This window comes from Canis lupus, chromosome 36 (assembly GCF_011100685.1).
Source record: "Canis lupus familiaris isolate Mischka breed German Shepherd chromosome 36, alternate assembly UU_Cfam_GSD_1.0, whole genome shotgun sequence".
Taxonomy (NCBI): domain Eukaryota; kingdom Metazoa; phylum Chordata; class Mammalia; order Carnivora; family Canidae; genus Canis; species Canis lupus.
The window spans coordinates 4,754,106-4,772,090 of NC_049257.1; the positions used below are offsets into that span (position 1 = coordinate 4,754,106).

General features: G+C 39.5%; 1 protein-coding gene across 13 annotated transcripts in view; it reads left to right on the forward strand.

Annotated features, from left to right (window-relative positions):
* Window positions 1-17,985, forward strand: part of PKP4 (plakophilin 4) — a 232,433-nt gene that overhangs the window by 184,334 nt on the left and 30,114 nt on the right. For 10 of the 13 annotated variants that reach the window (XM_038584576.1, XM_038584575.1, XM_038584581.1 and 7 more), the window contains 3 exons: window positions 1,240-1,459; window positions 8,554-8,686; window positions 9,751-9,964. In XM_038584576.1, the coding sequence (XP_038440504.1) occupies window positions 1,240-1,459; window positions 8,554-8,686; window positions 9,751-9,964 (567 nt within the window). The remainder of the gene's footprint in view (window positions 1-1,239; window positions 1,460-8,553; window positions 8,687-9,750; window positions 9,965-17,985) is intronic. The other 3 variants (XM_038584589.1, XM_038584580.1, XM_038584582.1) reach the window with 1 other exon arrangement.

Sequence of the window (17,985 nt, forward strand, 5' to 3'; positions counted from 1 at the left end):
TCTCAAATAAATAAATAAATAAAATCTTTTTTAAAAAAAAGAGAGATAGTAAGATTTATTAACATGCCCACAGTGGTAACCCCACAAAGGCATAGCTCTAGCAGACGTACCTCCCAGAACACTAGGAGGGAAGAGACTATCTGAATTGATTCTTTGCCAGAAACTGATGGTTTGGTCCACTGCAGGATTTTTCTTCTAATAGAACGTACCAATTTTTAATAAATATGAATGAAGAACTATTGCACGTGTTACATGCTGTAAATTGAGGAATTTTTTAAGATCTGATTGGCTTTATTAACTGATTCATGATTCATCATCCTATCTAACAAATGGAAAGGAACTCCTAAGGAATTTCTTTCATAGGATTAAGAAAATGATGTTAATAAAATCATTTAATTGTGGGAAGAATATGTTTGCAGTCATTGGAGAGATACCTTCTGCAATAATTAAGAAAAAACTATTATATACAGCATATGGTACCTTTATACATAGCATGATGCAAAAATTTAAGGGAGTAGCCACAGAAGAATTTGCTATATCAGTCTTCTTTCTTAAGAAATAAATTTTCCAATATTACCAAAGTTCAAAGGTCTATAAATAAAATACATATCAAAATAACCTGTTACACTACGTGTTCGAAGTTTGATGATCTCAATTATCTACAGATTTGAATAATTGTTTTTATTGCTAAAATGAAATTATGACATTTTACCATTTATTTCTCAAATTAATTCCTTTTCCTATATTTACCTTTCACTTTTGTTACTAAATCTTAATAAGTAAGATCAATCATGTAAGCAGATCTATAGTTTTATTTTTGCTCTTTTCAAATAATAAAATTGACACAGTCTTTGTGTATATTAAAAACTTAAGTGCCAGGACGCCTGGGTGGCTCAGTGGTTGAGCATCTGCCTTCGGTTCACGGCGTGATCCTGGAAACTGAGGATCAAGTCCCACATCGGGCTCCCTGCATGGAGCCTACTTCTCCCTCTGCCTATGCCTCTGCCTCTCTCTCCCTTTCTGTCTCATAAATAGATAAAGTCTTAAAAAAACAACTTAAGTGCCTTTTTTAGCACTAATGAGCTAGATTGGTAAAATCTAAATTGTTAGTATTGGTAACATTAAGCAATTTATGTAATTGTTAAAAACTGTAATCCTTAAAATTAAAAATAGTTTTACTTTGAAAAGTATCACCTTGTAGAGAATATACTAATCATTTTTTAAATGTTGACTTTCTAGTAGGTGTTGGAAATCTGCAAAGGACATCCAGCCAACGAAGCACCCTTACATACCAAAGAAATAATTATGCTCTGAACACAACAGCTACCTACGCGGAGCCCTACAGGCCAATACAATACCGAGTGCAAGAGTGCAATTATAACAGGCTTCAGCATGCAGCGCCAGCTGATGATGGCACCACGAGATCCCCATCAATAGACAGCATTCAGAAAGACCCCAGGCAAGTACTGGTTATGAGTCTCCAGAATGCTACAGTATCACGAGCATCAACCGTCCCTTTATTCTGTTTGTTTGTTTTTTTTCAAGTTGCCAAGTCTATTATAGTATCAGTTAACTCCTTATCTCTAGTATCTCCGGTTGTATTTTAGCACTGTAGGTCATTGAGGTTCATTTCATGATAGATTCCTTCTTTCAATGCTTTAATAGTAAGTTAGAGAATGCACAAGTCTGTGTAAGTATCTGCAGCGTTCATCACTGACCTGCTTCACCAAAACAACTCCCTGGGATAGCCTTCTTGGTCTGAATTATACGAAAGATTTTAAAGGATCATTTTACCCCTTTCCCTTTATCCTGACTGACTCATTAGATGAGGGCCTCAGAAAAAAATGTATGGTGATTTAAACTGGAAAAAATCCATGTTGTGTACATTTTAAATCCTACTGGTCAATGCTGTGTTGTGCTTTTTTTAACTAGGTCCTTTGAAAAGCTTTCTGCCATTTAGGAGAAGATAGTTTACAAGAAATTCTCATATCTCATAAGCAAAAAATATTTGGCTAATAATACATGTCTCCTACTTTTAATTTTATTTCGCCTTGTAGAAAGCATGTTTTATTAAGATAAGTGTGAGTCATTTAGTACTTGATTGATTTTGAAAAATAGCCTCATCTGTAATGAAAGCCATTTAAAATATTCAGGAAATAAAAAAGATATTTAGAAACTGAAAGAATTTTAATTTCCGAAAGAGTGGAATTATTTCTAAATTTTAAGCAGCTTGAGTGTTATATGAAGGCATATATTAGCAAGATTTCATTCACTCTTCGCCTACGAATTGTTGTTTTACTGGAAAATTGTTATAATTATCAATTCATTTTTAGCAACCTACCAACCTATTCTAATGAAACGTGAATTAAAAACATGAGTGAGATTTTGCTCATTAAAGCAAAATAAAAGTACTTTTGAGTTGAATGGGAAGCCCACCGCTTCACTGAAACCTTTGCATCTAGTCACTCTTGCCTACAGTTCTTTATAGTTCATACATACATTTGGTTCTGCTAGTCCATGTTCTTGCCATTTTAAGGGTTTTTAAGTGATTTGTTTTATAGTACCTCCAATATAATTAGGTCAAAAATACTTTTATATGATTTCATTTTTTAAAACCTCAAAATGACAAAATACACACCCTAATGGATGCAGAAAATTCCCAAAAGGGGTTTTGAATTATAGGCAATTTAGACCATACCTCACCTGAACCTGGAGAGGAAAGAATAGCTATCCAGAAAGACAGTGAAGTGTGATTAGAGTTTTGAGCTTAATCTGTGTCTCTAAAGACTTCAGTTTTGACCTCTAGAATGAGTTGATTCACCATAAATGAGGATTTCATGTATGATAATACACTTCAGCTATTCATAGTATGATAATTTTGTAGTCTAATGCGTAAAACTGTTATGGCTAGCTTTGATTATGTGAAGCTTTACTGATAATGCATTTTGTAAGATGAATAAATGATTATTTTATAATAATAAGTGCATTTATTCTAGACAAAACTGGAATCCAGGTGAATCTGAACTTTAAATATTCAAACCAAAATAAAAAGCTCCTGACAGCTTTTAATTTTTAGTTTTGAAAATAGCAAACTTGACGTAATATTTTTATTCACTTCCAAGCCCACGTTCTTTACTATTAATGCTGCATTATAATTAGCCTGGAAAATTTCTTCTAAGACTTTAGCAGTTATTGATGTTTTCTACATAAATGGAAATCTGTGATTTTTTTTTTATAGTTATCTAGTGTGGAAGCAAAATTTATTAGTAGTATACATGACACATCTAGAAGGAGTAACAAAGTACTTACTATGATAGTGTTAGTGACATAAAGAATATTAGCATTCGTGGTGTTCCTTTTGAACAGGGCTTATTTACTGTCCTGTTCAGCAAAATAATTCCATTTACTATCTCTTTGACCTCATAATTGTCATTTTATAGCTTCATCCATCATAAAACTTATAATTTAGTGTTACTATTTTTATGTAAATATTCAGTTTACCTTTTAAAGAAATTAAGAGAAGAAACAATGATTTTCATATTCACTACATGTTTACCATGTATAGATCTTCTCTTCCTGTATATTCTTATCATAAATTCAAGTTTCCATCTCAACCCATTTCCCTTCCACCTAAACCCTTCCTTTAGCCTTTCCTGTGTTGCTTGTCTGCCAGCAACAAATTCTCTTAGCTTTAAGTTATCTGAAAATGTTCTGATTTCATTTATTTTTAAAGGATATTTTTACTAGATATAAAATTTGGGACTGGCAAGTGTGGGTTTTTCCTTTCCTACTTTAAAAGATGTCATTCATTGTCTTCAGACCTCTATTGTTTCTGATGAGAAATCATCATTCTTATTACGTAATACATCTTCTGATCAGCCACCTTTCAGGTTTTTCCCTTTATCTTGGACTTTCAGCAATTTTACTGTGACAGGCCTAGGGTGGGTTTTTTTTTTGGGGGGGGTGATTTTTTTTTTTTTTTTTTTTACATTTACCTGCTTGGAATTCAGCTGAGATTCTCTGAATGTTGGTTGATGATTTTTACCAAAACTGGGACATTTTTACCCATAATTGCTTTAATTTTTTTTTTTCTGCCCCAAACTCATTCTCCTCTCCTTCTGGAATAAGTTGGCATTATCCTACAGGTTACTAAAGCTCTGTTTATATTTTAAAATCTTTTTTCCCTATATTCTTCATATTGGATATTTTTTATTGATCTGTCTTCGCATTTATTATCTTTTCTTCTATAGTCTCCATTGGAAAGCCCATCCAGTGAATATTTTATTTCAGATACTTGACCTTAGTGAAGTTTTTTTATAGTTTCCATGTTTCAGAAGACATTCTTCATCTATTCATTCCCTACGTACATCTTTTCCTTTATTTCTTTGAGCAAATCTGTAATGACCTTTTAGAGTCCCCCTCTGATAATTCTAACATGGGTTTTCTCTGGGTTTGGTTCTGTTGTTTGGAGGGTTTTCTGTTTTGTTTTTGACGTCTTTGTAGGTTACATTTTTCTATTTCCTTTTATGTGCAGCAGCTTTAAATCCTTTGCTAACTATTATGGATGATACATTGTAGGAACTCTGGATTCTGCTGTCTCCTCTTAGGATTCTGAGTTTAGCTGTGGCAGACAACTAAATTACTGACAGATGCTTCCGATCCCATCAAGATTGGTTTTGGTCTTCTAGGATGGGTCTGTTTCAGGTTTGTTTTACTCCTAGTGTATTCTTCTACTCTTTCGCATAGTTCATTGTGGAGACCAAATCCTGAAATGCTCAGTAAAGTTTGCACTCCGACTGGCCTGGCAGTCGAGCATCACCCAGCACGTGCTCAGCTCTGTCCTAAACAGCTGCTCCACCAGACCCATACATCCATTATGGCCATGGACAGCCCAGCCCTCAACTAAGGACTTGTGAGCAATCTCCTGCATAGTTCCCTCCCTCCAGTACCCTGCCCCACAAATTCTAAGCACTCTGGCATCCCCAAATTCTAGTGCCTCCCCCTCAGTTCAGTAAGTCCATTGCTCTACTTCATGGACTCAACTTTGTGTGTCATGATTCCAAAAATGCCCTGCAGAAAGCCAGGGAATACAGGGCTGATGATTCCTGTCTCTCAAGCATTACATTCTTGTGTTACCTGTTGTCCAGGACCTAAAAACAGTTCCTTCATACATTTAGTCTGGTTGGATAGTTGTGTTTTATGGAAGGGCAAAGTCCAGTACCAATGTATTCTATCATGGCTGAAAACAAGTCTGGGCCTAGGTTTTAGTGAAGAAAACCCTGGCAGGCATTGATGCCATCCAGCCAGCCCATGAATTGATAGCAGTCTTTTCAGGGTAAATTTCTACAGAAAATCAGGGTTGGAATTGATGCCAACCAAACCTAACTGCCCATCTCCAGCTGGAGCCCACCTTTTGTGTTGTCGGGCCCTCATGATACCCAATGGTGCCGGAAATCTTGATCATATCTGTGCCATTTAAGGAGGAGAAAAATGTGTATTCGTAATGATTGTGAGTCATCTAGGAAAGATGAAGTCACACTCCTTGCACTCTGTTAATTACAGCATAGATTTACATAATAGGCTTTAGACAGATTTTGACCAGAAATAATTAACATAGTTTCAGTGCATAAAAGGGAATTTATTTGTTTTAGAGAGAGTGACCCAACTTAGAATAGTCCCCTTTTTTAGGGCTGATGATTAAAACACTCATATCATATTTCAAAATATATAACTTATTTTAATAAATATCGGCACAATTTAATCATCACAGCCAACCTAAGAAGGTAGAGATGACCATTTTATTGTTCCTACTGTACAGGTGGGAAAGATAACATTCCAAATAATTAAGTAGTTTTCAAAATCACATAATAAATAAAGGTCGTACAAGTTCAACAGGGGCAATCTAGTTATGTGTTTCTGCTGTGTTAGCCTGCCTCTCTTGGCATTTGTGGTATTCTTCATTTTTTTTAAAGATTTATTTATTTATTTATTCATGAGAGACACAGCAAGAGAGAGAGGCAGAGACACAGGCTGAGGGAGAAGCAGGCTCCACACAGGGAGCCCGATGTGGGACTCAATCCTGGATCCCAGGATCACACCCTGGGCCAAAGGCAGACGCTCAACTGCTGAGCCACCCAGGCGTCCCTATTAATGATACTCTCCTCCAGTTTGTTCCCCAAGCCAGAATTCTCCATCTCACCTTTGGCTTCAGTTTTCCGAAAATGATCTAACTGCTGTGCAGAGTGGATGAGGTGAGAGAGTGATATTTGAAGCAGAGAGAACATATAGGAGGCGGTTAGATGTGCCAAGCAAGATGGGGAGAATGGATGGGTTGGATTAATATGAAATATTTTAGAGATAGTCAACAAAGCTTGCTTTTAGGTTGGATAAGAAGGATTTAGGAAAGAGAGGTCAGAGATGGCTCTATTTTGTTTTGAGCAAATGTGTGGATAGTCTTCTTGTCACCAATCTTTTCTGATTCTAGTACATTCTCTACTTGGCCACCAGAGTTATCTTATAAATGTGACTTTATAGGGCAGCCCTGGTGGCCCAGCAGTTTAGTGCCACCTTCGGCCCAGGGCGTGGTCCTGGGGACCCGGGATCGAGTCCCATGTCGGGCTCCCTACTGGAGCCTGTGTCTCTGCCTCTCTCTCTTTCTGTCTCTCTCTGTGTCTCATTAATAAATAAAATCTTTTTTTTAAATGTGACTTTATAAATGTTGCATTCTCTCACTCTTCTACATCAAAACCTCTGCATTCGATTCCTTATGTGTAGGGTCAGCATACAGGCTACCTGGGTTTCACCTACCTCCAGTCACTTCATTACTAATCCCAGTTCATTGCCTCTATCAAATGTTATTTAATAGTGCCTACCTCGTGGGGCAAGTCAAGGTAAATGAGGTAATGCATATAAAGCTTGTGACACAGTGCCTAAAGCAGACAAACTCAATAAATATTAACTCCCTGTTATTAATATTAAGACTAAACTTTTTTAGTTGGGCATCCAAGAATCTTTACATGAAACTGTGTCTTATTCAATGCTTGTATCTCTCTGGCACCTGCTACAGCACCTGCAGCATAGTAAGGATTCACTATTCGTGTGAATGGATATGTATGTGTGTGCAGGTTTAGATTACCCCTTTGTAGTGACAAGCAAGTTAATACATGGAGCCTTCCCAGACCAAGAACGACTCTAGGCCTTTATAAACTAGGCAATAGAAGTATCACTGCCTTGCTAATTTAAAGAGTTTTTCTTAAGGTTTATTCAGTATCAATTCATTTTTTATAACAGTTTATTCTGTAATCAAAGTCTGCAAATTGATTGTCTTGTGAACCATTTCTAAGAAATTGGTCTTCTTATATGTAATGTAAGCATATGTTCATATTTAACAAGGATCCCAGTGAGCCAATCAGTTGACATCAGAAAATTCTAACAACGTGATATTATCTAAAAAGGCACAGTGTAAAGGTGTACATGCTTAGTAGGATTGTACATTCATTATACAAGAAGTTGGGGTAGCATAGGGGTTGATGGTACAAACTCTGAAAGCAGACTGCTCATGCTAGTTGAATGACTTTAGGCAAGTTGCTTATTCCCTCTTGTCTCAATCTCCATTTCTATGTGGTTGCATTAAGAATAAGTGAATTAGGGGATCCCTGGGTGGCTCAGCACTTTAGCGGCTGTGTTTGGCCCAGGGCGTGATTCTGGAGTCCCAGGATTGAGTACTGCATCGGGCTCCCTGCAGGGAGCTTGCTTTTCCCTCTGCCTGTGTCTCTGCCTCTCGCTGTCTCTGTGTCTCTCATGAATAAATAAATAAAATCTTAAGAAAAAAAAAAGAAGTGAATTAAATACATAAAATGCCCAGAATACTGCCTGGCACAGAATAAGACTCATAAAATATGAAGTGGTATTTAATATGATCCAGTTCTTTGAAAAAGAAGTTCTTTATGCACATGTGCACATTTGCACACCTAATAGGAAAAAAAGACCAGCAGGAAATGTCAGCAGTGGTTTTCTCTGGGTATAGGGTTATTGATTAAATATTTTTTAAGTAATTTGCTATGCTTCTATCTTATAATCAAGAACAACCATAAAAATTAAGTTTCTTAAAAATCTTTGGTCCCACATTATTTGCAGTTTCCAGGCTGACATCAGATCTGCGTATTCCCACCAGCGTCCCTTTCTCTCTTCTCACCTGACTAAAGTGTACTTGTTTACCTGAGCCTTGCACCTGCAGATTTCTGACAGAGGCAGAAAGGCATAAAATTAGAATCGAAGAGGAAAATGAGAATGGAGACGTTTTTCACAACTTCCTTTGTTCTCTCGAGTCTCTTCCTGCGCATCTGTTTATTGTGATTTCTTTAAAATCTAAAGCATCCAGGCCTCTGCATGTGTTGATCACGGGGAAAGGTTACTTATATTTATCTATTTTAGGAGTCCTATAACTTCCAATTCTGGTCCCGGCCAAGCTTTTTTTCTTCTGACAAACACTTCCCTCAGTGCATTGTTAAAACCTGGTCCTTCCCTCTCTGAAACAGCATTTTTCTCCCCCAGGGAGTTTGCCTGGCGTGATCCCGAGCTGCCTGAAGTCATCCACATGCTGCAGCACCAGTTCCCATCAGTCCAGGCGAACGCAGCCGCCTACCTGCAGCACCTGTGCTTTGGCGACAACAAAGTGAAAATGGAGGTACAGCCCCCAGCACCTGGCAGGCCCCAGGAGGCAGCACCTTTCTGTTGAGCAGTCACGTGCTTGCATGCTTAAGAAATTACCAAATGCCATCCGGAGGCCCTTTCAAAGGGATATTTAGATAATCAGATACCCCTCTACTTCCTAACCATGCCTTGCAGTATTTCTCAGGAGAAACCAGGATAAGTATCCTTCTTGGAGCGCTGTTAGCATTTTCAGATCATGTGTCCACTGTTAGCTGATTTACAAAACATGAAGCAAAACTCAATTTAACCTGCACTTTTTAAAGCATTTGCCAAAATTCTATTCGATAAAAATTATGTATGAAATTAGTGAGCTCATATATTTGAGGAGGTTCTGGTCAAGACTGGGTCAAGTTACAGACCTAAGTTACTAATACTGAACCTATATGAATATTTCAGATGAGTCATTGGTTATTGACTAGTGTCCTAGGACATACAGGTTCTTTGTTTTAACATCTTAGCATTTTCCCCCTGCAATGGCATATGGAACTTGGTTGTTTTTCATCAACTTTTACTATACAAAACAACATACCAGTTACTGAGCCAGAGGTGGGTGAAGGAAATAAAGCCCAGAAATATCCATGTAATATACTGATTAACTGACAAATGGAAGATTAGGGAGAGTAGTCTAGAGAAACAATTCTGTAATCCTGGTGACTTCAGCCAGAAATCCTTTCCTCTGTGTTACCTCTGATCCTTTATACAGCTTTGTTGTGTTTGTGTATTTGCCCATTGCCCTCAGAAGTGGAAGTATAACCCTTCCATGTGTTTAGGAGGTTGGAGAAGGACTCTGCTGGCTTCCTGTGGCCATTAATACACCTACTTCTCCCTTCCTTTTCTATGCCATGAACCCAGGAAAAGAGCTTCAGCTTGGAGAGTGCCCTTAATGTTTGTAAAAGATATGTTATTTAGAATAAAAAGCAACCTTTTGAAATGATCTGGAGTTGTCCATTTCCCATGATCTTTCCATAACAGGCTTCTGTTTGATCACTGATTAATCATATGTCACTCAGGCCTGGTACCTTATATTTTTCATTCTAGGTATGTAGGTTAGGGGGAATCAAGCATCTGGTTGACCTTTTGGACCACAGAGTTTTGGAAGTTCAGAAGAATGCTTGCGGTGCCCTCCGAAACCTTGTTTTTGGCAAATCTACAGATGAAAATAAAATAGCAATGAAGAATGTCGGTGGAATACCTGCCTTGTTGCGACTGTTGAGAAAATCTATTGATGGAGAAGTAAGGGAGCTTGTTACAGGTGGGTAAACAACGTGATCTTGTCCTGGAGGAAATGTTGAAACCCATCTAGATGAGGTCTTTTTGCGGGGGCAGTGTGAAGAAGTTTGAGGTTCTGGGTAGGAGACGTGATGCAGTGGTCACTACAACAAAGGCTGAATCTAATTTAATCTAGTGATTCAGAAAGCACTTGCGGTGCTACAGGGTCATCTTGACTCGTATCAGTTATTAATGCATAAGTTTCAGCTAACAGATATCTTGTGCATACAGGACTGAATATATTTTTTTTAATTATGTATTCCATAGTAAATATCCTTTGTTTTCAGTAAACTAGCTCTCCTTTATTATGAAAGAAAAATACACTTAATGGATCGACTACCTTCCACTTGAGTTCAGCCAGGTTTTAAATGCCCGTCAGAACCTCAGATGCCTTCCTAGGTACCGGAGATGTGCAGGTGAATACAACTCCGTGCCTGCCCTCATGTAGCAGTTCAGCTCAGGAGGAACACAGGTGGTTCTCTGCCAGTGAAATGTGACAAGTACCAGGACTCAGTGGAGGCTGCATTGGGAGCACAGAGGACAGGTGGGGAAGTTCCCTGGTCAGTGAGAAACCAAAATTGCCCTAAAGGAAGGGGAAGCATTGGCTGGGGAGATAATTCCAGTCACAGGCAGAGGCTCAGAGCCAGCATGGAATATGGGGTCAGAGCTTCTAGCAGAAGAGGCATGCTGAAGGAAGACAAAGCCAAAGAGAAATGCAGGTCTGATTTGGGGAACTTTTATGAGGAACTTGTGTCCCATACACAGTGAAGGTGGTTATAGGGCATGGCGTGACCGGTTTGGGCCTTTAAGTGCATTCTTCCAGCAGAAAGCAGGGTGTGGGATTGATCTGAAGTAGATGAACCAGTGTCTGGGAGGCTGTAATCTAGAGGTAATAGCTTGAGCTGCATCAGTGATAGAGGGTTGAAAAGAGGGAACAATGAGAGAAACATTTCATGGTGAGGGCACAGTGAGTGGTCCAGGGGGGGCAGTGAGAGAACAAGAGGAAGTGAGTGATGTTTTGTCTTGAGAGACTGGACCTTGCAGCACTGTCCATGGTTCAAGGATGCTTGAGGTCCAGACGAGAGACTAATTCTGCAGCACAGCAAATTATTGACAGCATTATTTATGATAGAGAATTAGGGGGAAATAGTGAGTATTCCCTGGTAGGAAAATGGTTAAATAAACGGCAATACATTCACACAGCAAAACCACATACAAGGGTTAAAACCCACGCGCATTAAAGCTACCTATGGCAACATAGATAAATATCTAGAAACAGTGGGAGAATGATAAGCACAACATGACACTATTGGTATGAAGTTCCATAATATGTAGGCTGAGGCCATACATTAGTTTTCGATATACGCACATGCAATAAAATTAAATTTTTTCATTGGAGTAACAGAAGCTAGATCAAGGTTGTGTCTAGGGGACACTGGTAGAGAAAATGGGATCGAGGGGTATCCTCCAGCCCTGTTTCTTTAAAAAGAAAAAGAAACCTGAAACAAGACAAATGTTAATATTTAACAAAACTAGATAGTAGTTACTAGATAGTAGTTACCTGGGTGTTTTATATTTGCTATGCTATTAAAGTAGAATTAAAGTAGAATATACTTCATGTATAACCCTAAACTCTGGAGTGGGCTGCCTGCCTGCCTTAGTGTAGTTTGAATATTAACGTTTTAACAGATCTAAATTACATATTGATTTATTAGTATTTCTCTTTCTCAAATACTTTGAGGGCATCAAACCGTCCCACACCAAAAAATAAATTACTTGCACTTACATAGGTCTGGCGTATGTAACGAATGTTCTAATGAGAGTTAGAACAAGCTAGATAGAATTAAGAAGGAAGAATATAGACAAACCCATTCTAGAAGTCAACACACTCACTGTGATTACGCCCCCACATTAGCATTAAGCTCTGTGGTAAGGGAGGCTTAGAGGAACCTGCGTGTATGCGGCATATGAGTGCTCTCTCTCCTTGCCTGGTGTTTCCTTCCTGTCACTCTGAACTTCTGCGTAATTGTCCAAATACCTTCTTCCAGTAATACCTGTGCAGCCAACGAGGGTGCAGGCTGATGTGTGTGGGCTTCCTGCAAGATCCATGGACATCCTGATGTTAGAAGCACAGCTTCTACTCAGATTTGATTCTCTTGATTAACTAGTCACAATAAATGTGCAGTCTTTTTCTCTTCTGTCATAATTTCTCACAGGAGGAATGTCTTTACGGGATTTTTGTTTCTTGAGGTTTCATCCTTGGGTAAAATGGCTGCAGTGCTTTTCCTGAGCTAAGCTCAAGGAATTCGTAAGATTTAGTGATAAACAAGAAGCAAGTACATGAAAGTTTGGTGATTTCTTTTTCATTTGAGAATAAATCTGGTTTATTTGAAGTATAGCCAGGCTTCACTACTAAGAGCTTTTATGTACTAATTTACCTGGCGTACACTCTAGATGTAAGTGCTAATTTAGATGCTTCCCTCCATATTTCACTATTCGTGTGTGGGTCCAGTATTAGTTGCTGAGAACACAAGATGTTTTAAGATATGGGCCCTAGCCTTGAAAGGAGGATACGAGTGTTATTAATTCAAAAAGGCCCTGTTCCTCCAAAAGATTTTATTGCTTCTAATGTAAAAGCTAGCAAGAACCTGATTTTTTTTTTTTTTTTCTGAAACAACTGCCAGTAGCTTTTAGGCTTTAAGTATTTTTGTCCATACTTGTAGGAGAGGGAAAATTAAGAATTGCTATATAACTCTGTACTTTTTCTCCTAATAATTCATACTGATATAAGAGCTGATTGCTTACAAAACATTCTCTTCAAAAGTAGTCTTTGCTTTGGAATGGGAGTGGTCAGTTTGTGAACACTTCACTCAGTTGACATATATAAAGGAGTTGGAGCAGAGGACTTCAAAACTGAATTTCTAGCTCCAAAATGCTGAATGCCTGAGTCTGATTTGTATATAAACATTATCTAGCTAATATGAAATTACAAAGTTGTAATATAAATCTAGCATAGTTCTGTGTATGTGTTACATGTATGCATGTATTTATAGACCAAGATTTATGAAGATAAGAAAAATTATATGTTCATTTTTCAGTTCCAGAATTTAGTGGTACCACCTTTAAAAGCTGTTCAGTAATTTTTGTTACTTTTTAAAGAGCATTGCAAATTAAGACATCCTTGAGCTCCTTCGTTAACTCTTCCTTGAGTCGAATACTCATAAGCCATCTATGAACCATAGAATCAGTTCAGAGGGGTTGAAGGGGATCTCAAAATAAATTTTGTCCCATCATCAGCTATCCAATGCATGTATCCCTTATACAGCTTCCACATAAAATAGCCGCCATGATGTGCTTGGGCCCCAGGGACAGGGAACTCACTGCTTTGTGGGGTTAATACTGAGCCTTGGAGCTGTCCAGAGAACAATAACAAAACATTAAGTATGGCTCGAGAAGGCAAGAAAGATAGGCCCTCAGGAGCTTATTTGGGCTAGGAAGAGCCCTCTAGGAGTCCATTTGACCCTAAATCCTGCATCCCAACCTCTCCTAACCAGGAACGTGTGTCCCAGTCCAAACCATTCTCATTAAAGCATGTCTGTTCCAGATGTGGGCAGCTGGGTGCTATGTGACCACATCACCCAGCATGCCCTATGAGCTGCCTGTCTCCTGTAAAATCCTCTTTGAAAACAGAAAATTATCCCTTCAAACCTCAATGTTCGGCCAGCAGCTCTACAAATCACTCTGGCCCTGGCCAGCCTCGCACAACTCTGGCCCTTCGCAGCCATGGTGTAGGAGCTCCTCGGTGGGGACTGTAGTCGGCCTAGGATCGTGAGATGTTAAAGCACAAATGAACTGCTGTGTTTGAAGTATTATATTATCTGAAAAAAATATTATCCCCTTTTAAAAGTAAAAATACTTTTTATCTTAATAGTAAGTAATGCAACCTAGTTATTAATTCAAAGACTTATTTTTTCTTCTACTCCCCTTTGTTTCATTTTGGCATTTTTATGTACATACATGAAGAAATTTTAGCTATTCTTTTAAGAAGATGCTTCACCTTTGCTTTAAATATAATAATTGCCCAGCACCTGCATTTTGGGGCCACATCTTTATTTGCAGGGAAGAAAAGGAAAAGTGCTTTTTGCCAGGTGTATTATCTCAAGACAGTATGGCTGTCATCGTTAATTAAAATGGTCCTCTAATAATGTAACAGGTTCTGTGTGTTCTCTTCGTTGTGTTGAACATTTTCCAGGTTGAAACCTAATGAGCTTTTCTTTCAGTATTTGCTGATCTATATGAGTGGTTAGGGTGGTTGTTTTTGTGTTCGTTTGTTTGTTTTTTTTAATCACAAAGATACTTTTTGCCTTTATTGTGTTTAAACTTGAAAGCTGTATAAAGTATGGTTGTTCCCAGTTGAGTTATAAAATGAATGTCTTCTAGGCCACACATTATGGGTGGAAAGTGGGAACATCTTGTCACTAGAAAAGATATGTTGAACTCATTTGCTTGAGATAATTAAATAGTGTTTCTAAGCCAGGAAATATGAGTTTCGAGTTACTGAGCATCCTGAAAGCATCATTTTTTAAAAGCTATAGAAATTGATATTTCACAGAATCCAGAGGCCTGCCTTTTAATGAATCAGAATGGCCCAAAACTACCAAATTTCTATTATCCCTATTAATGCTGATGTTAAATATCAAAAAGTAGCCTTTGTTCTTGAATAATAATAGACATTGTTTAAATGACTGCTATATTCACATTCTTTCCAATTTAGCAAGTGATTATTCATCCATATGGCTAAGTAAAATATTCCCACACTGTTTATTTAAAAATTTTTGGATGCTAGCAGTAGATTTCAGATACTATGCAGAACATGAAATTAGGTTTATTCCCTTACTGATCATTAGTGCCATGTTTCTAATTAGGTAATAATTAAGAAGAAAATGATAGTCCTGCACTAAGGAAGGGTAGATGGGCCAGGCTAAAGTTTAGCAAACAAACAGTAGGTTGTTCTATAAAGAGCTTAGTGGACATGCACTCAGCCATTTGGACTGTTAAGTGCCATTACAGGATGAAATAATTTACTAAACATGTCCCCATGGTCTAATTATTATGCCTTCAAAAAAGTCATTTGTTCTTTGGTCCAGAGAGGAGTTGGCCTATTTCTGTCCTGCTTTTTGTGGACCATTAGAGGCATCAGGAGTTGCATGGGTAATTTTCAGAAATCTAGCAACATCTCTTCCCAGTTCTCAGCCAGCATCCGTGGGATCCTTACCACGTGCCCTAATTTATAAAACAGGAACAACAGAATCATGTACTTTCTTATTTACTGAACATTTCACACCATAAAAATTGGTAATAAATAGATAAAATGACAAAGAAGTTTAATTGGTAACAAAAAAAAAAAAGGTGTATTATAAATGGGACAACTCCTAATTCAGAGTCACAGAACTTTGAGCTAGAAAGGGCTGTCAAGAAATCTTCATAAAGCATCAGGTTGCTTAGAAAACGTGAAATGTGATTTTAGTCTTGTGAATATTTCAAGGTTTATAGTCCAAGTATGAGAAGATTAAACCTTGTAAGTAGAATATGACCTTCTATACTATATGTAGGCTTCTACATGCCATGCAAAATGAGACAGTCAAGTGGGGAGTCTCAGAGGTCCCTAGAGAACTCAGGTGGTCAGCTGTGGGTCAGAGTAGAATTTTTTGGCACAAGAGAGACCCCATAGTGACACACTCCCTCAGGTGATTAGACAGCCAGTATATGTGAAAAATATGAAGGCCTATAACAAAAATATAAAAAGAAGATGCCCAAGAGACATGAGCCCAGGTCCCTTGAGTGCTTTGCGGTTTCTGAGTCTGTAGGACTTCTCATGTCTTAGTACCGGAGGTACTTTTGTCTCTAAGCTTCTGCTGGTGCCAGACAGCTGGTTGAAGATTCAATGCACATGAAGCAGCACATCCCTGGAACCCATGAAAGTCAACTGTGGAACACAGAACTTCAGTGACTTTTTCTCAGGCAGATCTCTAAGACAGTGTAAATGACCTAATTCTGAGCCAGACGCTGAAGTAACCAGAAGAATAACAAGGGTGGCTGGGTCACTGCCCTCCTGCCACCTTGGCATCACTGTGTTTCTCTCAGGAGAATTTCCCTTTGTGTGACCCGTTCACTTTTACAAATTCCCCTGACAGAAAGAGCCATCTTTTACATCCCTTACGGGCAGTTCTCAATCAGCATTTCTGAATTGTAAGCTGATTTGTTTTCAGCAGAAATGCCTTTCCAGGCTATGGAGGACTCCGTGACTACATTACATAATTAATCCTCTCAACCTACCCATGAAATTGCAAAATTAACTGAAATAAGACTATGCTGAAATGTAAATGTGAGTCTGTAAACGGATCTCTAGAAATTGATAGATCTTTTCAAAGATGCTGTGATCCACCTTTGTACCTGAAAAATCACAGAGACATGGGCTAACCCTGTGTTCTTTAAAGACTCTAAAGATCTATCACTCGTGTCCTTTGGCAGGGAAAGATTTAAACAGCAGGAACAATCTCCTTCAACTTGAATTTGTAGGCTGGAGCCCCACTGTGTGCAGCCTCTGCGGCTAGCCCAAGCCATCGGCTCCACACTGCCACCTCCAGGGAAGTTTCCTTCTCCCACATCACCTAAGTGTCTTCTCACTACTGCTGCTGAAACCAGAGGTGGTGGCCACTTTGCTCACAGCTGGACCCAAGTGAACTTTCCCATGCCTGACTTGGAGTATGCATCAGCTGTGTGCAGGAAACCACAAGGAGCAAGCAGGCGAGCAAGGCCAGGCCCACCCAGCTGGCTGGGCCAGGCCTCCCAGGGGACCCAGCCCTCGGGGCAGCTGGACTGCCCATCACCTAAGCAGCCGGCTATGCTGGCCGGCAGGGAGGGCAGGAAGAAGGAAGACATGAGAATCCATGATGGCATGTTCTGGGAGTCCCCACACATGGTTCAGCAATCCCTGCTGAGACGGTAGCATCTGAGGAACCCTGGGAGCGATTATACACCACCATGAGTGTTGTTCCCTCAGCATTTAGCCAGAGCAAGAAAGGCTTTTCTATGAGTAAAGATAGTACTTCTGTCCCACTCTCATAATAATCGCTTTCCCATTATTTCAGCTCCATTCCAGTTTCATAATTTGTTCACAGCATTCCAGTCCTGGTGAAAAGCTTGAGTGATTTGCCTGAAGCCACAAATGGTAGGCATTTTCTACTGTACTGCTCTCTTCCTGCTGCCCCAGTTGCCTCATTCCTGTTACAGCTCCAGGTTCTCAACAGATGCCGAGCTGGGGCTCAGCTGGGATGGATCAGCCCTCACCTTGCATCAGGCTCCAAACTGTGGTCACAAGCACTTGCCCTTCCCCTTGGCCTTCCCATCTCCTCCTCACTCACTCCTCAGGCCCTCATCACATTCCCCCTAAACTACTTCCTAGGACATAGGCTCTGCTTCCCTTGGTCCATCAGCCCTCCATCATCATCCATGGGATCACACTTATCCCTGCCTCGCACACTTCCCCACTTGGCGTATGACATCTACAGCCCCCTTCCTTCCCTTCTCGGCTAGCCCAAGCCTTGAGATCCCCACTAACTCCTCCTCCCCCAAGGCTGTGGCCCACCTAGAATGGTTTCCCCGACCCTAGTGCTTCTCCCTGGCTTCTGCCCTTCACACTCCAGCTCAGATGTGGTGCTCCCCAATCCTACTGGACAGGTTCCTATGCACAGAAAAACATCTGGGGAGAAGCAGCATGGTGTTGGGGCTGAATGGGTCTTGGGGTGAGATCAACTTGTTTCCTTGCAGCTCTGTGGCCTCAGGCAAATTACCCATCCCAGTGCCGGCTTCCCCAGTGATCAACGCAGTACCAGTTGCTTGGCGTGAGGATAGCTATGGAGTGCCTATCACAAATGACATGGAAGCTGTGCTTGTTGCTTCTCATACTCTTGGGTTCTTTGTGATGACTGCCCTGTGTTATAA